At 49.5% G+C, this 25,095-nt stretch overlaps 2 protein-coding genes across 3 annotated transcripts in view; both read right to left on the reverse strand.

Moving 5' to 3' along the window:
- The window catches only part of AGBL4 (AGBL carboxypeptidase 4), a 900,343-nt gene that overhangs the window by 100,716 nt on the left and 774,532 nt on the right, over positions 1-25,095 (reverse strand). The gene's annotated exons all lie outside the window — the stretch shown is intronic.
- BEND5 (BEN domain containing 5) overlaps positions 17,884-25,095 on the reverse strand; it is a 46,130-nt gene continuing 38,918 nt past the window's right edge. For both annotated transcript variants that reach the window (XM_020987713.2, XM_020987714.2), the window contains 2 exons: positions 21,729-21,942; positions 17,884-18,651 (listed from right to left, as the gene is read on the reverse strand). In XM_020987713.2, the coding sequence (XP_020843372.1) occupies positions 18,494-18,651; positions 21,729-21,942 (372 nt within the window). In that variant the 3' untranslated portion in view covers positions 17,884-18,493. The remainder of the gene's footprint in view (positions 18,652-21,728; positions 21,943-25,095) is intronic.

Here is a 25,095-nt window from a genome sequence, read left to right on the forward strand (position 1 = left end):
ATGATATCTGCAAAGTCCTTAGCACAGTGCCTGGCACATAGCAGGTGATTAATAAATGTTTATTCCCTTCCCTTTCTGTTCCCCTCCATTAGCCTGGGAGGTAGAGAGTGAAGAGAACGGTATGCCCATTTTATAGATGAGGGAAACAGCTTGCCTGAGCACCCAAAGCTGGGAGGTGTCTAAGCCGACCTCTCCACCAGGCCACCCCCATGCAGCCTCTGCCCAATCCCTCTGGGGACAGAGAACCTAGCACCCTCTCACAAGAAGGTGCCTGCCTACAGCCTCTGGCCTCTGGGCACAAGCAGACCGAGGCTGGTCCGACCTCTGGCCCCTCTCACGTCTCCCTGAGCCTTCTCTTCCCCAGGCTAGACCTTCCCAGCTCCTCTAGTCATTCCTAAGGTGCTGGCAGCACCTCTTCTGAAGCTCAGGATGGTCCTGGGAATGGCCAGGAGCGAGGGCTATGAAGGGGACCTCCTTCTGGGGTTAGTGACCACCCCTCTACTTCTATTTCCATATTATGGACTCAATCACAGTGAGGAAGGGACCAACTTTCTTATTTCACAAAGGAAGAAACTGAAGCCCAGAGAGTTTGTGTAATTTGTCCAAGGTCACACAGCAAGAAAGGTGGAGGATGTGCTTGAACCCATATGGCACATTATAGTGCAAAGAACGTTAGACTCCCAGCTCTGTCCACTATGCCACGCTAAGGTTTGGCTTTTGAGAAATAAAAATAAATTGTATTCTGGAGAAGGGTGGAGTCCACGAAAAGACATGTAACTCTGAATTATCCAGAGGCCCAGCAAGGGAAAACCCTGGGTGTGAAGTGTGCAGAAAGGTAATTAACCTTTCTGAACCTCAGTTTCCTCATCTGTAAAATGGGCATAATAATCCTCTCTCTCGGGAGCAGTTGATCCCAAGAGGAGATGACATCTGTAAAATACTTTGTAAATCTTACCGTGTTTTAAGAGATGTCCCCAACCTCTTCATATTTCAAGTGCTAAGAAAAAAAAATCCATAAAAAACCATAGTTTCCCAAAGCCATTGTCTCAGGGAGCTAGCGCCTAAGGACAGGGCTGGGCCTCCTATAACAGACCCACATTTAAGCCTTGGAAATCAACCAGTAAAAAACAAAGTTCACCTAGCACCCACAGGAGCTATAGGACCTTTCCCTCTCTAAGCCTCAATGTCTCTATCTGTAAAATGGAAGGGTTGGGTCTCTTCTAGATGAAACACTCTGCTTTTCTCCTCCACTGAAAAAGAAGCAACATAAAACCTCTGTGCAAGGGCCTCTCCCTACAGCAACCCCAAAGATACAGGGCTGAGATCAGACCCAGTCCCTGCCCGTGCAGCACACAGGGGAGGGAAGATGCACTCACACGGACATATACCCATGATCAGTTCAGCTCTGTTCAGTTCAACTTCATTCAGTTCACCAAGACTCTAGACCAGGCACCAGAAATGTGGATTTTCACACCACCACCACCACCAGTGCCTTACCTCAAGGTTACTATCTCTCTAACAGGGCATGTCATAAGGATATAAGAAGAAAAAATATCAAGCGTCTATTAAGTGCCTAACATGTGCCTGGCAGTGCTATTATTATCATCCCCATTTGACAGATGAGGAAACTGAGGCAGACGGATGTTAGGTGACTTGCCCAGGGTTACACAGCTGGTACGAGTCTGAAGCTAGATTTGAACTTGGGTCTTCCTGGCTTCATTTCACCACTCAGTTGCTCTAAGAAAAGTGGCATTGTTCAGCTCTGGTCTGGGCTTCTCAGGGGAAGGGGTCCTTAGTTAGAGGAAGGGGAAGGCAGGCTTTCTGGGGGGATGGCATTTGACTTGGGCTTTAAAGGCTGGGACAAGGCGGGGAGAGGGCAAACCAGGTGTCAGGTACGGCATAAACAGAGAGCTTGGAGGCAGAGTATTACCACAGAGCAAGCCTTCAGAAGCAGATGTTGTCCAAGTACGGCCCTGGACCCCCAGGGCCATGGAGTGCTCAATGCTCTGCATTGCTAAGGGTCACAGATCACAGCCCTTGACAGTAGGAAGGGAGACAGGTTGGAGGCCTGGGGAGTAGAGACAATGGAAGCTTACCGGAGCATCTGGCCCAACTCTGTGACTTTACAGAGGAGGAAACCAAGGCTCAGGAGGGGGAAGGGCCTTGTCTAAGATAATAAAAGTGAACACTGGGTTAAATGAGGCTCTGTGGTCTCACAGCTTCTTCAAGCTCTGGGATCCCAGGCCTCCTGGGCTGAGGGGAGTCTCCGGGCAAGGCTCTCTCCACCTGAGACAGCAAGTCCGCTCGCTCATTCACTCAACGATAATTCATTAATACCTAGTATGTGCTAGGCACTGGGGATACAGAGACTAAAACAAGTACCTGTCCATGAGGAGGTCACATTCTAATGGGGAAACACAATATGGACACACCAATGAATAAATTTAAGAGACATGCAAAGCAAATAACAGGTTATTTCAGGTGTGGATAGGAAGGAAACACTGACAACTTGAGGGGCGGGGGAACCTGAAAAGGCCCAGTGATTTCCGCAGTGAAGTCAGTCAACAACAAAGGCCTTGCTGTGTGCCTGGCACTGGGCTAAGTACTAGGGATGTAAAGAAAGTGGTGGGATTTGAACCCGGGTCTCCTTGGCTTCAGGGCTGGTTCTTAATACCACCCTGCTTCCCACTCTGTCCCCTTCCTCTGTAAGTGGAGGGACGGGGTGATCTCAAGGATCTTTCCTCCCTCTGATTTAGCTTCTTCCATGATAAAAAAAAAAATCCAGGCCAAGTAATGAAGACATGAGCCTTCCCAATGGCTGGGTATAATCTATGTGATTGTCACTGACGGCTTTCTCCAAAGTGTCAAGGCGACCCTGGCTCTGGAAGGCTATGCTAAAGGGCCACACGCTCTAGCGGTTGTCATCAGAGGAGACAGGCAGCCTGGGGGTGGCCTGGGACTGGCCGTGTGCCTGTTGTTAGCCTAGCCGCCATGGAAGTCGAGAGGGCTGCTCACCAGAGGCTAACTCAACCAATTCGGCAGCACTGAGCATCCGTTATGGGCCAGGTTCCAGGGCCTGGGGATGCCAGGACCAAGGGGAGACAGTGCCTGGCCTCAAGGGGCTTCCCATCACTGGCTTCAGACAAGCCGAGGAAGACATCAGCCGCAATCAGCCACTGTGGAGGAGGCCCCGTACCCCTGGGAGGATTAGAGGGTTGCTCCATGCTGAATCACAGGCTCAGTGTCTCCGGGTTGGGAAGGAGCCTCTGAAGGCAGAGGGCCCTGTGTCTGATCCTCTCCTAGAGCAAGAATTCAATCAGCATCTGTGCCTAACCCTCTGGCCTGCATGCGATCTGGGACACAGAGCTCATTACCCACCAAAGCAACCATTTCCACTCTTCAGGCAGCTCTAAGAATTAGGAAGCTTTTTCTCAGGATGAATTGAAGCCTGCCTTCCTCCCGAACTCCTACTGAAGAAGAAGGCCTCATCTAAGCAGAGCTGTTTAGTTTCTCTCCCTGTTGGCTACCAAGAAACACAGGATCCTAGTGCCACAGCTTGGAAAGAACCCCAGGGATCAGTAGTCTAAGCCATTCATTTGACAGGCATTTACAGATGTCAGTCAGCATTTATTAATCACCTACTACATGCCAGGCACTCTGCCAGTGAGACTGAGGGGATATTAAGTCACTCATAGGAGGTCATACAGGGAGTCAGAGGCAGGTTTTGAACCCAGCTCCTCTGCCCCCCAGAACCAGAGTTCTTTCCATTGTCTGGGGGTAGGGGTGGGGAGAGGAAACACCTAAGGGAACACTCTGATGTCCCCCAAACAATGTTGGCAGACTGGCTCCTGTCTGGGGCACCAATGGTCAACAGGCTGGAGCAGATGCCTGTGACACAGACAGTCACAGCGGCCACCACGTTGGCTGGCTGGGGAAGAAATTGTTCACGATTTTTTATGAACGGCGGCTTTCCAAATGGAAAAGCAATTTAGTGATCCGTGCCATCTCGGCTCCCAGTCTCCGTGGGGAAAGGGCTTTAAATGAAAACTCAACCTGATTCTATTATGTGTCTGGAACTGTATGTCACTTCAGCTCCGGGGCCATCGCCTGTTTCCATAAAACAGTGACAGAACCTGGTGACTTGAAAGGACCAGGACAAAAGGGCGCGAGGTCAGGCCATGTGCATGCCAACTTATTATGTGACTTCGGGCCTCAGTTTCCTCCTCTGTTAAATAAGGAGGGTGGACCGGGGGGCCGCCAAAGCTCCGTTCAGTGCTAACATGATTCTGCTATGGAACTCTAATCAGGAAACCAGAGAAGGCAGCTTTCATTAGTAGGAAGTTTTCTCTTAAATCAAATTCAAATTCATCTCCTTGTGGCTCTCCCTCCCCATGCTGCTCCTGGTTTTGCCCTCTGGGGCCCAGCACGACGGCTCTCATCCCTCCGTACAGGACTGGCCTTCCAGGTACTTGAAGTAAGATACCATGTCCTCCCCATGAATCTTCTCTTCTCCAGGGGAAACTTGCCCAGTAGCTTCAATGGTCCCCGCAGGGCATGGGCTCCAGGCCTTTCCCGTCCTCTTTCACACCCTCCTTGGAGCCTCTGCCACTTAGCCATATCCCTCTTGAACTGCAGTGCCCAGAACTGACCACAAGCCTCAGATGACCAATCTGCATTTATTAGTCACCTACTATATACGAGATATTTTACCAGTCACTGGGGACACAAGTACAAAGATTAGAACAATTCCTACCCACAAGGAGCTCTCCAACAGCTTTCTTTCTAATACGGGAGACAAGAACACACACACATACACACACACACACACACACACACACACATTACATATACATATACCCACTCACACCTCTATCTATACCTAAAAACACATATATTACAAATACAAGGATGCCTATACACATATACATGTATATGGGGCAGCTAGGTGGCACCATAGTGCCCAGAGTGTCAGGCCTGGAGTCAGGAAGACTCATCTTCCTGAGTTCAAATCCAGCCTCAGACACTTCCTAGCTGTGTGACCCTGGGCAAGTCACTTCACCCTGTTTGCCTCAGTTTCCTCATCTGTAAAACGAGCTGGAGAAGGAAATGGCCAACCATTCTAGTATCTCTGCCAAGAAAACTCCAAATGAGGTCACGGAGAGTCATACATTACTGAAATGACTAAACACATACATGTATATAAACATATGTGGTGAAGACATACAGAATAAATATAAAGAAAGATAACTAACACAAAATGCAAAGTAGTTAAACATGAGGCAGGTGTAGCAGGGCACTAACAGCTGGAGGGGGAGGTCAGAAAAGGCTTCCCATAGAAGGCGGCAGGAGGTTTCCAGTGGAACACCCCTGGGATCTGTCCTGCTTGCCATTTATTTTTATCAATGTCTTGGATAAAGGCAGAGATGTCAGGCTCATCACATTGCAGAGGACACAAAGCTGAGATGGAGAGCTAAGATCCTGGACGTCAGACTCAGAATCCAGAAGAATCCCGACTGGCTAGAGTCTTTTGTTGCAATTCTCTTAAAATATTCAACCCCAGTCTTCTCCTTGATTTCTTTATGCTTAATGTGTCTTACCGGAGAACACCTAAATATTTATAAATATCTCCTTCAGCTATGTCTGACTCTCCACGACCCCATTTGGGGTTTTCTTGTCCAAGACACTGGAGCGGTTTGCTATTTCCTTCTGCAGCTCATTTTATAGATGAGGAAACTGAGGCAAATAGGGTGAAGTGACTTGCTCAAGGTCACATAGCCAGTAAGTGTCTGAGGCCAGATTTGAACTCAGGAAGATGAGGCTTCCTGACTTCAAGCCCTGCATTCTATCCACTGCAGAGGCACCTTGCTGCCCTTGCCACAGCCTTGAGCTGAATCTAATAAGATAAAATTCAACGGAGATAAATGTAAAATCATTGCCCTTGGGTCCAAAAAAATCAACTTCACAAATATCAGATGGGAGAGGCAGTTGTTGCAAAAAAGATCTGGGGGTTGAGTGGACTCCAAGCTCAGTAGGAGCTAGCAGGGTGATGATGGAGGAGTCAGAAAAGCTCATGGGATCTTGGGTTCCATTACATGGGGCAGAGCTTCCAGGATGAGGGCGGTGCTTGTCCTGTTGTCCTCTGGTCTATCAGGCCTCACCTAGAGTGGTTTGTTCAATTCTGGGTGCTATAGTTTAAGGACAGTGACAAGCTAGAAAAAGACCACCAGGATGGGGAAGGCCTTGCCATGGGAGGGAAGATCCTTTGAAGGAAGGAGGGATGGTGGACCTGGAGAAGACCCAGCAGGGACAGGCGAGCTGTCATCGAGTACCTGGAGAAGGTAAGGTTAGCCTTATCTTGTTTGTCCTCCAAGGGCTGAGGCAGGACCAAAAAGGCAAAGCTCAGAAGAGGCAGGCTGAAAACAGGAAGCATTTTCAAGCTGTCCCAGGGTGCAATGGGGCACCTCCGGAGGGGGTCAGTTGGCCCTCTTTGGAGGTTTCCAAGCAGAGCCCAGATGACCACTTGCCAAGCGGGTTATAGTGGGGATTCCTTTCATGCAGGGGTTTGGCAAGAGGCTGATGAGGCCCCTTCCCAATCTCTGTGCTAAACTCTGAGAGCTTCCTGGGCGTTTCCTTTTTGTCTCGGAACTCTCTGCACCAGGCACAGAGCCTGGCTCCTAACAGGAGTTTAGGAAATTCTTAGTAAATTGAACGAAAACCCTTCACTTGACAGAACCATGCCCTTACGCTATCTCGCAGTATCTCTCCTCCTTTTCTCACCCAAAACCACTCCTTGCCTTCACTTCCCTCACTTCCTAACAGCCTTCAATCTGGCTTGGAGGCCACCTGCCATGGAAACTGCTCTTTCCAAGGTAATGGATAACTCTGAAGTTCTGAAGCCCAGTGACCTTTCCCCAGCCCTCACTCTTCTTGACCTTCCTACAGCTTTTGACATGGTCATCAGTGGGTTCTCCTGGACACTGTCCACCTGGGTCTCCGGCCACCTCCTTTGCTGGATCATCAGCCAGCCATGTCTGACACACTAATTGGAGGCCATGGGTGTCCTGGAGCCAGCTGTTAATTTTTCAGAGGGAGCATTGACACCTCAGAAATCAGTAAATGCTACAAACCAGGCCTTGGTTTATTGTTGTGTTCAATGTCTAGACTTACAGAAGTGATGGAGAAAATGTTAATGAAACAGATTAAACTTGGGTGCATTTTCTTTTTTTTTTTGGGAGGGAGAGCCTGTTGTTAAATATTTACCAGCACACGTCTGTCCTGGGCCCACTTCTCTTCTTTGACCACTCTCTCCTGATAATCCTGTTTACTCCAACTGGGTCAAGTATCTTCTCTATGTAAATGACTCCCAGATGGATATATCCAGCCCCAGTCTCTCTCCTGTATCACCAACTTCCTACTGAGCTTGGATTCTCATAGTCACTTCAAATTCACCATGTCCAAAACAGAACTCAACATCTTTCCCCTCAGACTTTTCCTTCTTCTGACCTTCCCTATAATGGTCAAGGATTCCCTTCCAGGATTCCAGGTTCTCAACCACTGAAGTCAGCTGTGACTCTTCACACCCGTCCTCCTCTCCAGTCATTTGCTGAGTACATCCACTAGGTATCCCGCCTGTCCCCTCCTCCCCACTCACACAACCACCAAGATAACCAAGGGTACCAGCACCTCTTCCCTGCACCATTTTGGCTGATTCCTCATTTGCCCCATTGCTTACAGCCTCATAGACATACAGTGGAAATGTGATCCTGAGTCCCAATTCCTTACTTCACAGATGAGGAAACTGAGGCATAGAGAAATTCTCTGTTCTAAGGCCCATGGCTAAAACAGAAACTCCTTGAGGGAAGGTGCTGTTCTGATTTGTCTCTGTATCCGCTAATGCCTTAGGTGCTGACTGATCGACATTCCCTGTTCTTCGCTCCAGGGTCCCTCCCAGCTCTAAATTCTCTCTTCAACATACCAGACTTGTCACCCCCTGTATCCCCTACCTGCCCCCATTCACATGAGCCAGGGAATGCATCAGTGGGCTCATTCCCCTTGGCAGAATCTTCTCTCACTCCCCCCTGCCCCGTCTGGGCTCTCCCCGGGTCAGTGGTACTTACCCTGAATACATTTCCCACAATGCTGCTGCCCTCCTTGGGCCAGCCTACTCTTCCCACCCCCTCAAGCTTTCCGGCTCACAGGGCTGCCACTTGGGTCAGTGATGTCCCTCCCCTGCCCTACTTTGTCAATGCAGTCTCCGTCCCTTTTCACGACACTTGGAAGGCTCTTCCAGGCAACAGAGTCAAGTCCGAACCCCTGATCCTGGCATTCAAGGCTCCCTACAGTGCCCCCCACTTTACATTTGCAGTTCTGTTTCTACTCCCCTCCACTCACTCCATGTTTGAGTCAAACCAGCCTCCTTGCTATTCTGCAAACCTCCTCTGTGGCTCCCAACTTCTGGGCTGCCTTATGTCCCCAAGTTCACCTGCCTGGCCAGCTCAGATTGTCAGATTCCTCCCCATCCTTCAAGGCTTAATTCAAGGGCTAAAGCCTCCAGGAAGCCCTCCCCGATTAGCCTCACCCAGATGCGGCCTCTTTCCTGAATTGAGGCAAAAATAATAATAACAACAACAGTAATAATAACAATTCCTGACATTTACATAGTTTAAGGCTTACAATTTGATACTCACAAAACCCTGGGGAGGTAGGCACTATTATTGTCCCTATTTTACAGAGGAGGAAACTGAGGCTGGCAGCACCTTGGCCAGTCACATAGCCAGTAAGTGTCAGAAGCAGAATTTGAACTCAGGTCTACCTCTCCTGGGTCTCCTTTTTAATGTCCCAGGCTCATCTCCCTTAGCAGTCTCAGAGTCCACGTGCTCCTGGAGGACAGAGCTCGGGGCTACACATCCCCTTCCTCTCCAGAGGGTCAGGACGAGGATTCATTCAGAATAAGCACAACTCACTATCACAGAATTATAGAATTTGAGACCTGGGAGGGGGCTTTGAGGCATCTTCTCCAACCTCTAACTGAATAACTGAAGAGAGAAGCCTGCCCACCAGAGCTCCCACAACCATCCTCTTCTTGGGGACCCCCTCCCAGAGAGGGGGGAACTTCCCAGGCAGCCCCTCCCACCTTGGGGTAGTTCTTGTTAGGAAGCGATTCCTGGCAGCCAGATTCCATCAGCCTCATTACAGCAGCCCCCTCCTCCTATCCCTCCACAATCCCCCAGCCCATCCCAGGAACCTCCCCCCAGCCCCTCCACGGCCATCATGGCTACACGCTCAGCGGCTGGGCCCACAAAGAACCAGGTGGAGCCTTCCTTAGTGCAGCAGCCCTTCCCAAATTTGAAGAGGGTGGATGTCGGCACATTGAAAGGAGAGAGATTTCTGAGATAAGTAAAAGTCCAAAGGAGAGTCAGGCGGTACCCCCTCACCCACTACCAGAAAGAAACAGAACAACGTGTGAAAATCCCAACCCTATGAAATCCACCAGCTGACTGACGGAGCTCGTCATGCACATAAAGAAAAGATTTTTCCACATGTAACAAACTTCCTTCTAACCAAGCCCTGCTTTCTCTGCCTCCAACCCTACTGGTCAGTAAAACTTCTAGATTTTGAGAGGAGAGCTCTCAGAAGACCCTGAGACACAAAAGAGACAGTGGTGGGGCCTGGGTTCGAATGCTGGGTCTGAGATTTCAATCGATCAATCGATGAGTATTTATTACATGCCTGCTCTGAGCCAGGAGCCACAGATACATATACAGTGAATGAAACAATCCCTACTGCAGAGAGAAGCCTCTGTTGTGACTGGGGGAAAGAACACATGACAAAACAAATCCTAGTTAGGCGAGAATGCCACTAGCCGCTGAAGGGATCACCTAAATCTTTCAGGATGAGGTGGTATTTGAGCTGACTCTTGAAGGAAGAGGGAGATTCTATGAGGCAGAGGTGAGGAGAGAGGGCATTCCAGGCACGCTAGGGCAAAGGATTGGAGGTGGGAAATGGAGGGTCATGTGAGAGGGCTAGAGAGAAGGTAGATTGAGGCAAAGTCCAGTGAAGCAGAGGACAGGTTGTGGAGGCTTTAAAAGCCAAACCGGGGAGTTTCACTTGATCCTGGAGGCAAGAGGGAGCCACTGGAGTTTATGGAGTAGGAGAGTGACCTGGTCAGATCTGTGCAATATTTTGAGGGCTACCCGACCACTCTAAGCCTCAGTCTCCTCTTCTATAAAGTGAAGGGAATGGGCTGGAGGACTTCTCAGTCCTGCCTGCCCAAGAGCTAGGTTCCTCTCCATCAGGAGGAAGGCGTCCAAGGACTCACAAATCCGTAGCGCTCACGGGTCACTGGAGTGAGCCGGGGCCCAAGAGAGGGGGCCAGGGGACGTGCCTTGAAGGCAGGGACTGATTGATATTTGCAGACCCATCCCAAGCTCAGGGCCCCAGGCCCAGCAGCACTGACTGGAACAAGGAGAAGACATAGAATTGAAGGTAGCAGTCCTGAGTTCAGAAGTACCCACTTGGACTCTGTGGGCCCCGATTTGTCTGTCCATAAAATGGGATAATGGCACTTGCATTGAATCTCTTGTTTCCTTAACAGGCCAGATGGCCAAGAATCTTAGAACATCAGTCTCCAAAGTAGTAACGTCGTGGGTGTCCCAAAGTGAGATGGAGGCTGGGGGTGAGGAGGTTACAGTTTATTCCTGAGAACAGCATTGAATGTGACGCCAGGAATGGAAGGGTGAGGACCCAGAGGAAGCCAGGTCCTCAGCCTTGGGGGAGGCACTCTGTGGAAGCTCTGATGGGATGAGGAGGGGGAGAGAGGATGCAAGGTGGCCCCAGTGAAGGGGAGTCACAGCTCTATGGGAGCCTGGAAGTGCCCCCAGAGCTGCCCCCACAGCCACACCAGGAGGTAGAAAGGGGAGGAGGGGGCAGAGTTATTATACCCATTTTAGGGGATGAAAGCAAAGCCTAGAGAGGGGAAGGGGACAAAGCCAAGATGTATCAGAGGACAACCCAAAGCCAGGGCTACCAACTCCAAAGTCACCCCTCTCTCCACTGAACTGTACTGCCTCCTAGTAATAGTGATTACCAACAGTCTCTGGTCCTCTCCCCTTTCTTTCCTTCTCCTCATTTTGAAGCCCGGGGCCATCATTCCCACATTCTCTTCATTTCCTCCGGTAGTGACGTAGCCACGGCCACCCTCGTGCCCCTGATCCCTCTCTTCCCCTCTTTGCTAGAAGAGCCAGCTCCCCTCTCTCAATCTTCAGCCTCTCCCAATCTCCTGGCTCCCTCCCTGCTGCCTGCTAACCTATACATGCCTCTCCTCACCATCCCCTTCCACTTCCTCCAGGTACTGCCATCTCTCCTCTTTCCCAGCTAAAATAGAAGCCATCAGTCTACACCGGCTGCCTCTGCCCTCACAATCTGGCTTCCCACCTCACCAATCAGCTGAGACGGCTCTCTCTGAAGCTACCACTGATCTCTTAATGGCCAATGCTGATGGTCTTTTCTCCGTCCCAATCCTTCTGGACCTGACACTGTCGCCACCTTCTCCTTCCAGATCATCTCTCCCGCCTGGGTTTGTGTGATGCTGCTCTCCCTGGTTCTCCTTCTACCTATCAGCTTGGTCCCTTCCATTGCACTCCCTAGCTGGGTGCTCCCCAAGGCTCTGCCCTAGGCCCCCAGCTCCTCTCTCTAGACTCCTTCTCCTTCTCCAAGGTCTAACTTAGAGAGCTCCTACCAGGGACTTCACTATCCATGCAGATATTCCCCCAAACCTCTCACTGCCTCACCTTCCCCCTCTGCTCCTCCTCAGTCACACAAGCCCACCATTCCACCCGTTCCACTTTCCCAGTTAGGAACTCTGAGGTTCCCTCCATCTGACCATCACTCCCCATCACGCCACCTCTCCCTAGACATTACCCTGCTCTAAACTTTCTCCCCCACCAAGGACCTCCACTCCCCCAACTCCTCAGCACTTTCTTGGCTATTATCCTGAATCCGACTTAATTTTCTTCCCTCTCAATCCAATAGTTAGGCATTCCAACTCTACTCTGTCCTCTGCTCTTGAATCCCCATCCCCTGGATTATTCCTAACATTCACCTCTGCTCCTATTCATAAGTCACGATACCGTACTGACTAGGTACACCACAAATTCATGTTACCCAGCTTCAGTTGGGCTCTCCCTGCAGCCCAATAAAGGCTCTTCCTTTATCACATCTTCTCTCCTCCAGCCTCCCACACTGCCCCCTTCCAGTCTCTCTCAACCAAGGATCTAGCCTCTGACTTGATTGAGAAAATTAAGGCCATTTGACACTAGCTCCTTCTTTGCCCTTTCTCTTCACCCCTTGACATCATCTTTTACTCCTTCCTTTCCTCCAGCTTCTAAGAAGAGATGGACTTCCTAAGACCTTGCCAAGGTCAACTCCTCTCCATGTGCTCTTGATCCCATCTCCACTCGTCTTCTGCATCCTCAATCCATCCTCTCTTCCAACCTACTGCCATATTCTACCTCTCTTTATCTGCTGTTTCCTTCCCCACTGCATTCAAACAGGCCAAGTGCCCTTAGTTACATCCTTCCATACCCTCAAGCTTCGGTCTTATGTCTCATCCATCATGAAGCCAATCTCTCCAAAAACACCTTCTATACAATGTGGGAGTTTTGTTTGCTTGACTATACACATATATACATATATGTGTACATATATGCATATATGGATGTGTGTGTAGGTTTTTTTCCCAAGAAGGGAGGACAGACTAAAATCTAGTTTACTCTTCTCACTGTTCAACCCTTTAACAATCTGGCTTCCAACCTCATGGCTCAGCTGGAGTTTCTCTCTCTGAAGTTACCAATGGTCTCTTAATTGCCAAATCCGATGGCTTTCCTCAGGCCTAATCTTTCTCAACCTTTCTGCTGCATTTGACACTATTGACCAACCTTTGTTTCTAGACAGTCTCTCCCTTCTGGGTTGTGGCAACACTGCCCTCTCTTGGTTCTCTTTCCATCTATCTGACTGCTCTCAGTCTCCTTTGCTGGCTGATCATCCATATCACTCCCCTTAACTGTGGTATTCTCCAAGGTTCTGCCTTTGGATATCACCTCTTCCCTTCTCTCTTCTCTTCTTCTCTTCTCTTCTTCTCTCTTCCCTTCTCTCTTCCCTTCTCTCTTCTCTCTTCTCTTCTCTCTTCTTCTCTTCTCTTCTTCTCTTCTCTTCTTCTCTTCTCTTCTTCTCTTCTCTCTTCTCTTCTCTTCTCTTCTCTTCTCTTCTTTCTCTCTCTTCTCTTCTCTCTCCTCTCTCTCCTCTCCTCTCTCTCCTCTCCTCTCCTCTCCTCTCCTCTCCTCTCCTCTCCTTCTCCTCTCCTCTCCTCTCCTCTCCTCTCTCTCTCCTCTCTCTCCTCTCTCTCTCTTCTCTTCTCTTCTCTTCTCTTCTCTTCTCTTCTCTTCTCTTCTCTTCTCTTCTCTTCCCTTCTCCTCTCCTTTTCTCTTCTCCCTTTATTATGGGTAATCTCACTAGGACCCACGAGTTTATTGTTTCTAACAAATGACTTAGATGTCTACATCCCTTGTCCCAGTCTGTGCTTCAGTCCTCCATCACCATCTGCCTACTGGACTTTCAGATTACATTTCCTGGAGATATCTTAAACTCAATGCATCTCAAACTGAATTCGTTATCTTACCACCTAAATCCTCCCCCTTCTAGACTTCCTAGCTCTATCAAAGGCACCACCATCTTCTCATCATCTCAGGATTATGACCTCGGCATTATCCTAGATGCCTCTTTCTCTCTTTCCCCACATATCCAATCAGTTGCCAAATCTTGCCATCTCTACCCCATAACATTTCTCAAATCCAACATCTTCTCACCACTCATACCTGAGTTCAGGCTCTCATCACCTCTCCCTTAGATTACTGCAATAGTCTCTCAACTGGTCTTTATACCTCTTCTCTCCCCATCCCAGTCCACCCTACATACAGCTGCCAAAGTAATTTTCCTTAAGTGTAGATCTGAAAAGAAGGTCAAGAATATCAAGGGAATTAATGAAAACAAATACAAAGGAAGGTGGCCTGGCCTTACCAGATCTCAAACTACATTATAAAATGGTGATTATCAAAACAATCTGGTCCTGGCTAAGAAATAGAGTGGTGGATCACTGGAATAGATTAGGTACACAATACACAGAAGTAAACAACCATAGCAATCTAGTGTTTGATAAACCCAAAGATCCAAGCTTTTGGGACAAGAAATCACCATTTGATAAAAATTTCTAGGAAAACTGGAAAGCAGTTTGGCAGAAACTAAGTATAGACCAAAATCTCACACCACATACCAAGATAAGGTCAAATGGGCACATGATTTAGACATAAAGGATGATACCATTAGCAAATTAGGAGAACAAGGAATAGTTTACCTGTAAGATCTAGGGATAAAGGAAGAATGAATGACAAAACAAAAGATGGAGAGCATTATGAAATGTAAAATGGATAATTTTGATTATATTAAATTAAGAAGATTTTGCACAAACAAAACCAATGCAACTGAGATTAGAAGGAAAACAGAAAGCTGTGAAAAATATTTTACAGAAAATGTCCCTGATACAGGCTTCATTTCTCAAATATACATAGAATTGAGTTGATTTTATAGGAATACAAGTAATTTCCCAATTGATAAATGGTCAAAGGATATGAACAGGCAGTTTTCAGACAAAGAAATCAAAGCGATCTATAGTCATATGAAAAAATGCTCTAAATCACTACTGATTAGAGAAATGCAAATGAAAACAACAACTCCGAGGTACCACTTCACACCCATCAAGTTAGCTTATATGACAGAAAAGGAAAACGATAAATGTTGAGTTGTTGGAAAATTGGGATACTGACGCACCACTGGTGGAGTTGTGAACTGATCCACCCATTCTGGGGAGCAATTTGGAACTATGCACAAAGGACAATAAAACTGCGCATACCTTTTGATCCAACAATACCATTCCTAGGTCTGTATCTGACAGGAAAAAACAAACAAATAGGAAAAGGACCTATACATACAAAAATATTTATAGCAGCTCTTTCAGTGGTGGCAAAGAATTGGAAATTGAGGCGATGCCTATCAGCTGGTGAATGTCCGAACACGTTAAGGTATGTGATTGCAATGCAATACTGCTGTGCTATAAGAAATGACAAGCAGGATGCTTTCAGAAAAATGTGGAAAGGCTTACATAAACTGACGCAAAGTGAAGTGAGCAGAACCAGGAAAACACTGTACACAGTAACAGTAATATCATATGATGATCAACTGTGAATGACTTAGCTCTTCTCAGCAATACAATGATCCAAGAGAATTCCAAAGGACTGGTGCTGGAAAATGCTATCCACCTTCAGAGAAAGTACTAATAAAGTCTGAATGGAGATCAAAGCATAATATTTTTCACTTTCTTAATTTTTCCCATAGGTTCCTTTTTTTTGGGGGGGTCTGTGTTTTGTTTCACAACACAGTTAATATGGAAATATGTTTTGCATGATTACACATATATAACCTATACCAAATTGCTTACCATCTCAGGGAGGGGAGGGAGGAGAGATGGAGGGAGGCAGGGAGAGAATTTGGAACTCAAAATTAAAAAAAAAAACTAATGTAAAAATTGTTTTTTCATGTAACTGAGAAAAAATAAAATTTTTAAAAAGTGTAGATTTGACCATGTCACCTCCCTTCCCCCTCACACTCAGTAAACTCTCTACTTCCTCTAGAATGAAAGTCCTCTGTTTCACTTTTAAAGCTGACTCCAATCTCTTTCACAAAGCCCTACTGGACTTTCCTTTTACTAATGAACCCTGGGATCCAGCTAAACTGGATTCTCTCTGTTTCTCATACATGTCAACATTTACACTGGCTGTCCCTCATGCTTGGAATGCCCTCCCTCCTTACCTCCATCTCCTGGAGCCCTCTTTTCCTAAGGAGTTGGGTCTGCCTCCAACTAACCCTAACTCTACTCAGCGAGGTGACACAGTGGATAGAGTGCTGAGCCTAGAGTCAGGAAGACCTGAGTTTAAATCCAGCCCTACTCACTTACTTGCTATATTACCTTAGGCAAGTCATTTAATCCTGTTTGTTTAATTTCCTTAACTGTAAAATAGGAATAATAATAGCACTTACTTGGCAGGGTTATTGTGAGGTTCAAAAGAGATCACATTTGAAAAGCGTTTAGCACAGCGCTGGGCACACAGTAGGTGCTACATAAATGCTATTGTTATTTTATATATATATATATATATATATATATATATATATGTATATGTATGTATGTACATATGTATTTGCATTTGTTCACTTTATATTTATTCTGCATGTTTTTTATGTCTACTTGTCTCCACTAGAATGGAAGCTTACTTTCAGGAGGGCCTATTTATTCTCTGTCTTTGTCCTGCCAGGGCCTCACAGATAGTAGGCGCTTATAAATGCTTATCGATTGACTGACTGCCTCCCACAAGGTTAATTAGGATCTCTGACTTCCAGATTAATCATACAGTCCACCATTTTCCTGAGCCTCAGGCCTGCAACACCAAACGCCTACTGGACATGCCCAACGAGACAACGTCCCAGACACACCTCAGACTCCCTGGGGCCAAAACAGAGCTCGTGACCTTCCTCTCACCCAACTCAAACCTCTCCCAAAGTTCTGTGGCACCGCCATCTCCCAGTCACTCGGGTGTGTTACCTTGGCCATTCTCTCTGCCTCCTGCCTCTCCCTCACACTAATCACTGGCCAAATCTTGCTGTTTCGACCTCTACAACTTGACCCTTTCTCTCCAATCACAGGGCTTCATCCCGAGTCCAGACCCTCATCCCCTCCCACCCAGACTGTTCAAGGGTCTCCTGGTTGGCTCTTCCTGTCTCAGATCTCTCCTCACTTCAGTCCACCTTCTGCTTAGCTGCCGAAGCGGTTTTCTTGGAGACCAGATAGGCCCATGCCATGCCCTCACTCCATAAACACCAGTGGCTCTCTACAGATTCTAGGATGAAAGAGAAGCTCTTCTGGTTGGCTTTTGAAACGCCTTCTCCTTCCAGCCTTATTATACTTATTACTTCCCTCCTTCATTTTACAGTCCAGCCTTTCTCTCTGTTCCTCATACGTGATGATCCTCCACCTCTCATCTCCAGGCTTTTGTCCTCACTGTCCCCCAGGCCTGGAATGCACACCCTCCTCACCAGAGAATCCCTGTCTTGCCCAAACACCACATTCTCCACAGTCTTTCCTGACCCCCTCCCCAACCACTGCTCACGCTCTCCCCCCCAAATTACCTCGTCATTTTTCTGAATACACTTCTACACTCATGTCTCATCTTACCCATTAGAACATAAACCCCTTGAAATCAGGGATTGCTTCATTCATTGCCTTGTGCCCCTAGTGCCTAGCACAGTGCCTGGCACACAGCAGGCACTTAATAAATGTTTGTTCTTCAGTAGCTTTAAGGCTTGCAAAGAGCTTTACGTACATTAACTCATCAGATCCTCACAACAGCCCTGTGAGGTAGGCCTCATCATAGCCCTCATCGTACAGAGGAGAAAATGGAGAGAAGTGAATTTCTCAGCGGCAGCTGCTGCAGCCCCATGCCCGTGTGGACATAAGGAAAGGACCCTGCACAGCACCACGTGTCACTGCCATAGGAGCCCTGGGCCAGCCCCTCTGACTGCACGTTCCATAGAAGCTGCCGTTTAGCACTGGTCTATGTAGGGCGAGCCCCCACCAGAGAAGTACCCAACAGCGACAGCATAGGTGCAGACCAAAATGAACAAACAGACGAATCTCCTAGGAAAAACGGGTCCGAGTCATCCTGGGGGATGCTGCAGCCAGTGGTTTCTGGCAGACACGCGTTAACTGGATGTTGACTCTTCAAAGAAATCATGAGGCTTTATTATACAACAAAACATACGAACAGAGATAGAAACAGAGGTCCTGGAAGGAGTGAGACAGTTCAGCTCCAATTCCAGTCAAGCACTTTACACCTCCCAGCCCTCCCCCCTCAGACTCACATCCCCTCCCCCTCAGAAAGCAGAACACGACTGTGGGTGGTGGGTGGCGTATGGACAACAAGAGCTCCCATTTCTAGAGCGCTTCCAAGTCTCCAAAGCGCTTTCCTCACAACAGCCCTGTGAGGTAGGTAGTGCAAGGATTATTATCCCCATTGGACAGATGGGGAAACTGAGGCCTGCGGAGCTGAAGTGACCTGCCCAAGGTCCCAGGTCTCTTAAGTGCTGGCGCTGGGTTTTGAACCCAGGTCTTGGGCCTCCATGATCAAGGCTCTTTCCCCTGCATGGCTAACATCTGAATGCATCATGGGCTGGCAAGGGGGTGGCTCGGAGGGTGAAACCCATGGGTCCAAGCGCCCCTCTAAACGCTGCCCTTGCCCACCCTGCCCCGCCAGCTTTGGCGCTGGCCCCAGAGGCCCAAGCCAGGCGCCACATGAGGACCAGGCTGCGGCGCGCCGACGAAAAGTCCGGTCTATTGCAGATTGTACTTGGCCTCTCTTCGCTCCTCATTCTTACAAGACTTGTTGATGTCCATGATCTTTTCACAGATGTACTTGTTGACCTTGGACAGTCTCTGTGCAATCTCTGTTTCGTCCACAGTCTCTTGTGCTATTCGGTCGTAGAGACACTCTGGGGAGAGAGGGAAAGAAGAAAGCGTGGATGAGGAGCCAAGTGGGAGATCTGAGCCTGCCGCTCTACCCTACAGATGCCAGCGGCCCCGCATGGTGCCCCCGTTGGGTTTTCACGGCCCTGAATGATGTGGCCCAGCCACGGTGGCCGCTGTTTCCCCTTCCGTACTCGGATCTGGTCATATTTTCTCTGCTCTTCAGATAACTCCCCGCCTCTGTGGCTTCCCCATACTTGGAGCTCACCTCCCCTGCTCACCTCCACCTCACACAGCCCCATCTTCCTCATCCCCATCCCTCCAGGAAGCCTTCCCCAATGCCCGCCCTCCCTCCCAAATGACTCACTTCAGCCTCAGTTTCCTCAACTGTAAAATGAGAGGACCAGACCAGATGACTCCTTAATCTATACTTCTAAGCAGGGAGAATCAATCTGAAGAGGCCACGGGTCCTCAGGGATAAACAGGGCAGGTAAGATGGAGGAAAAGACCATGGGGAGGAGGGGTGTGTGCAGCCCTGGGACCAGGAGAGGGAGCTGGGTGTGCGAGGTCAGGGCTTGGAGGAGGCTCACAGGGGCCTCCCTTGGGGAAGGGCTGGGCGAGGAGGCTTCTGCATCTCTTCCAGGACAGCCACCTGTTGGGACGTCAGGGTGGTGACCCTATTTGGACGTGGAGGCCTCAGGAACTCCTGCCAGCTCCCCACACTGGGCTTCATCACTCCTAAAAAGCAGCAGGGACGGCGGCTAAATGAGGAGCAGCACCACTGCGTGCTTTCACAAAGTGATAAATGGTCCTCAGAGTCTGGGCTGGGCCCTCCTCAGGAATCCCTCCAGAATCCAGCAAAAGTTTCTCTGTCCACCCCTCCCCCCTTCCTCTGGCAATTCTACCAGCAGCCTTCCAGGCCTGGAAAGTATCTGTGTGGGGAGAGGGGTTCCCTTCCTCCTTCAGGATGACTCATGCACCCCATCCTCCCCCAGCCCCTGGAGGCCTCAGCTTTGCTTACGTCTCCTCACCAACCGTGTATAATAAGATGGCAAAGAGATATATAATACAATAAAAATGATCTATATTTGCACAACAACAGGAGAAGAAAGAGGGGGCCAAGTGCAGTTTGGAACAGACACAAAAAGTGGGAAGGAAACAGGCCTGGTTGTACGAAGGGGCCAGGGGAAAACTGGAAAGTCAGTACTGGCAGCCAGGAGACGGGTTCTGGCCTTTCTCCATTAGCTCCCAGGGCCATCTTGGGTATGCCCTTCCCTCCAAGGGCCCAATTCCTTATCTGTGAAAGGGAGTGGTCAGGTGAGATTACTGTCTGTGTCCCACTCAGCTCAGAAATTCTATGTGCTGAGCTTCCTCTGGGCTCTGATACTGCTCATTCTATGTTCAAAGGGCCCTCAGAGTTCTGACATTCTCTGTTCTAAGAGCACTCTCAGCCTGAACATTCTGTTTTAATGCTCCTCCCTGCCCTGACCCTCCCTGTTCTAAGGCCCCTCCCAGCTCTGATATTCCCTGTTCTAAGGCCCTTCCCAGCCCTGACATTCCCTGTTCTCAGTCCTCTCTCAGCTCTGACGTTCTCTGTTCTCTACTGACTCTAATGTTTTCTAATTCTACCCTAAATTTGTCCCTATTTGCTATTCCTCGTATGATAGCTGAAATTCCCTCTTCTGCTGTTCACAGGGGCTCTGTCACTGGGCAGGGCTGGGCTCTGTACATGGCGATTCTCTACCACCCTTGACTTGTGAAAAGTTCAGGTTCCCCACAGATGCCTGCCGGGCAGTACCTCAGGCACATCCAGAGCCTGTCCAATGCCCTTCCCGTCAGGGCACAGTTCCACTGAACTCAGGGAGCTGTGAACAGTCTATCACACACCAGCCCAGAGCAGTTACAAGCGGAAGAGCAAAGGCAGAGGTCCCACAAAAGGACACTGGCTTTGGGTCAGAGAAGCTGGGTTCAAATCCCACTTGTATGAGACCTTGAGCAAGTAATCTGATCTCTATACCTTGTTTCCTCATTTATCAATGCTGGGGCAGGGCCTGGTGCCATCTGAGGGCCCCTTTCAGCTCTCAATCTCAATCCTATGATAATCATCATCCATGCCACTTCCCCACTTTGGGGGCCCGTCTCTTGCTGGCCAGGACCTCAGGGGCCTTGGTGTCCTACCCAAAGCTGAACAAGAATCATCTCTACCAGGCCAGCGCCACCTAAGCATGGTGGCTGCTGTCCGTTCCCCCCCCCCCAGTGACACTCCCCAGCCTCCTTTGGAGTCCACCATGACCCCTGCCTGTACCCAGGGCACCCTGCTGCCATTCTGATGCCCCTTCAGACATCCTGGCCTCCCTGGATCCCACAGGGAAGGTCACCTTGGCTTGGTCCTCACACACCAACATTCCACCTCCACAATCCGGAACTCAGCCTTTCCCTTCTCTCTCCCAGGACTCTCCCTATAAGCCCCAGCCCCTGCAATGCCACCCCAGCTCTGGGCTCATTTTCCTGCCTTCACCATCTCCAGCCCTGAGTTAACCTGAGTTTGACTTTAAATATTAAAATTACAGAATGTCAGTGCTGAAAGAGCCAGAGCTCCCATTCTGGCCCAGAGGAGGAAAGGAGGCCCAGGCAGGAGACGTCGCAGCTTGGCTGGTCCAGTAATGGACCAGGTGCCTTGTCCCTGGACACACAGAGCTCTGGGAGGAACTTTGGAGCAGAGTGAAGGAATGAATGAACCGGCACTGAGGGTCCCAGGACTGGGGAGGCAGATGGAAGCTAGAAAGGACCTTGGAACCTAGAGCACAGAACACCCAATCTGAAAAAGACAAGAGAACGTCCAAGCTGGGTGGCCCCTAAGATCACAGAATGTGGGAGAGACCTTAGCACCCAGCACAGAGGGTAGCTTTGGGGACCTCCTGGTCTAGACCCTGCAGGCCTGTGCAGCAGCCAGGACCACAGTAGTACAGAACGCCCATCGTCCCTTCGCTTCCTCTGCCTGCGTGGTTCTTCCTAGCTGGCCTCGGGACCCAAGGCGGGAGCCGGAAGGGCCAGGGAGCCCTCGGCCCTGAGAATGGGGCCTCCAGGGCTGGGGGGGGCTCACCTCTGACGATGCTCAGCTTGTGAGGGGAGAGGGGTGGCTTGGGGACAGCATCCTTCTTCTTCTTGGTGGCCACGCCGGTGACGCTGCGGTTCTTCAGCACGTCCGTCCCCCAGATCATGACAGCCAGGTTCTTGGTGTATTTGGAATCTCCTTGGGTGACCTGCAGCTGGTGCCACCTTTCCTCATCAACCCAGATCCCACTTCCGAGGTGGACCTGGCGGGGCGGAAATCAGAGGAGCTATCAGTTACCTGGGAACAAGGATGTGCTGAGACAGGTTTGCAGGGCCCTGTAGGGGAGGGAGAGCCCTGGGGGGAGCCAGCTTCCTGTGCATTAGGTCCCAGGAAGCTGCAAGAAGCCTGTCAGAGGATGGAGGAGAAGCCCCTGGAATGGGGGCTCCAGGCTTAGCTCCAACATTTACCAGCTGCCCAGATGGCCAAAAAGGTCTGTTTCATGTCATACACCCTGCCCCGTGTACAGGGCCTCATGCTTGGACTAGAAATGACCCCCCCTGCCCTCAAAGAGCTGCCAGCACCGCAGGGCAGAGAGCCTGGCAAAGAAGTCTAAGCAGCACAGCATCAAAGATGGCACCCTTGTGTCTAGGCCCAGCTGAAATGCCACCCCTAGGAGGAACACAGACCTTAAAGCTGTCAGGACCTTGAGAGATCCTCCAGGTCAATGCCCTCATTTTATAGGGGAGGAAAGTGAGGCCCAGAGAAGAAAGAACTTCCCCAAGGACACAAAGCTAGTAAGCAGGCAGAAGCCTGGAGTCCTTCCATCAGGCTCCATGGCTCTCCTGGGCAGCTCACACCAAGTCACTTCCCTGTCTACGCCTTCCATGGCTGCCCATTTCACACACATCCAGAGGTCTGTGAACTGGATGTTAAAGGAAATCTGACATCTGTTTCAGCATCACTGGTGTCCTCTGCAATCCTATGTATGTCGTGCTTTCCAAAACCTTATTCTGGGAAGGGGCGGACCCAAAGGCTTTATCAGATGGTGTGCCGCTAGGGTCCATGCTACAGATAGGGCCAGGAACCCTCTTTACTGAGAAAGCAGTTCAGACCCAGGGAAGGGGCCTGCCCACGATCACACCAGGATGGGGAATGCCCAGTAAGAAAACTCCTTCTATGAAGAGACAGGCAACTGCCCTGCTGCCACGCAGTGGACCTGGGGGCTTCTGAGGCTGGCTCGCCAACATTAGGACATACTGTATCTGTACCATGGAAGCTGCTGCCTGGGGTTCCAGACTCACGCTCATCTGGCTGTTCAGTGTTATTCCTCATTACGCCCCCAGAAGAGACGCCACTCCACTCAAGCATCCTCAGTTAACATTCTTCTCTATGTTCTATGACTTTCCCAACTCTGACATCGTGTGTTCTCTGTTCTAAGGCCCTCCCAGCTCTGATACCCCATGCTCTCTGCCCTAAGGCTCCTCTCAGCTCTGACATCCCATGCTCTCTGCCCTAAGGCTCCTCTCAGCTCTGACATCCCATGTTCTCTGCTCTGAGGCCCCTCCCAGCTCTGACATCCTTTGGCTCTCTGAAAGAAAGCACCCTTTCTGCATACACTGTGACATCCAGTGCCCTGACTTCCTGGCTGTTCTTGGAACACAACCTTCCATCTCTGGACTCTGGCCATTCTCTCTGGCCACCCCCCATGCCTGGATGCTCTCCCTCCTTATCTCTTCTTGGCTTCCTTCAAGTCACCTTCTGTCCCCTCCGTTTACTTGGTTTCTGGCTTATTCACATATAAGTTGTTGCACGCAGACTATGAGCTCCATGAGGGAAGGGACTATTTTTCTTCCTTCTTTGCACCCCCAGAGCTTAGCCCAGGGCCTGGCATATAGTAGGTGCTTAATAAATGTTTGACTAACTGAAAGAAACATGATACATTTTTTTCTATGGGTAAAAAAAGACAGTTTTAGAAGAATTTTGTAAGAGAAGGTCATATTAACACATGGGAAACCACTCTACATTACCCGGGACCCTCTGCGGCCTGCCCTAACCACGACTGGCTCTGAAGCTGGCTGGGTCTGAGGCTCCAGCCCCAGAGCATCAACCTGACAACTCTCTTAGAGCCAGTCTTGCCCCCTGAAGTCCCCTGAGGCCCTTTCTGAGGCCCTTACACAGCTTCTGCCTGCCTCAGGGGTGGGTTCGAGGACGGGGAGAGAAGGAGATGTCAAAGTCGAACCATCATCTGTAGTCCTGAAGACTGCTCGAGGGTATGAAATGCAGGGAACGATCCCTTAGGGTTGTGACTTGGAGCTTGGAAGAGCCTTCTTGGGGTTGTCTCCAACCCCATTCTCCAGATGAGGAGGGGGAGGCCCAGAATCACACAGAATCGGGTTCTCAACTTGAGTCTGTCCCCTCTAGATCCTGGGCTCTTTCCAGTAGCTCCCCCCACCTGAACCCCGGCCCAAGGAAACGAAGGCTGTTCATGACTTGGAGCTTGTGCATATGGAACAAGGTTCAGTCCTAATTTCCAAGGCTCCTCTGGTAAACAATGAATCCCCCCCAGGTCCAAGACCTCCGTTAGGAAAGCTTTCTCTTGTGATAGGCCTGGCTTCATCAATCTCAGCTATGCTGGTGGAAGAAAGAGCCTTTGAGCACAGAACCCAAGGTTCGTCTGCCTCCAACTCTCTCCTTTCGAGAACAGGAGACTGAGGCCCAGAGAAGGAAAGGCAGTTGGTCAAGGTGATGCGCCTGACCACCTGAGCCTAGAAATCTTGATTCCCCGGAGATCTCCCAGCAGCCCCAAGGTCAGACGAGGAGCAATGAGGCCAATGGGGATAACTGTTACTGTTCTCACTGATGAACCCTTTCAGGGAAATGCTGGAGCTCACAGGAATAATTTTTCAACACTAACAATGCTTGCCTTCTCAATGGTGGGGGAGGTGTGGAAGGGAGGGAGAGAATTTGGAATTCAAAATTTTAAAAAATGAATGTTAAAACTTTTTCACATGTGACTGGGAAATATTTAATGAAATAAATGAAAGCATTCTTAAAAATTGAAAAGAACAAAGATGTTAATAGGCATTTGTGCCTTTCATCCCCAAGGCAGCTGAGGCATGCTTGTAGCTCTCAACCCATGTTCCTGGGAATTCATGCAGGTTGGGTGACCAGGTACGGGGAAAGACGCTGACTTGGCAAACAACTTTCTCCGTCCTATCAAGAGACAGAGACCCTCAGTGAAGGCACACAGCTGGGCATCCCACCAGCCTTCCCGTGTTTTATAAGCCCCTCTATAAATGCCACCAAAGGATGGTCTGTCGTCACTACTATTATCTCCTTTAATGATATCTTATCATGGTGAGGCCAGGTCATTCACCTGCTCAGAAACTTTGGTGGCTCTCTAGGGCTCACCAAG

This window comes from Phascolarctos cinereus, unplaced genomic scaffold, assembly GCF_003287225.1.
Source record: "Phascolarctos cinereus isolate Bilbo 61053 unplaced genomic scaffold, phaCin_HiC Scaffold_5;HRSCAF=322, whole genome shotgun sequence".
In the NCBI taxonomy this organism is placed as follows: domain Eukaryota; kingdom Metazoa; phylum Chordata; class Mammalia; order Diprotodontia; family Phascolarctidae; genus Phascolarctos; species Phascolarctos cinereus.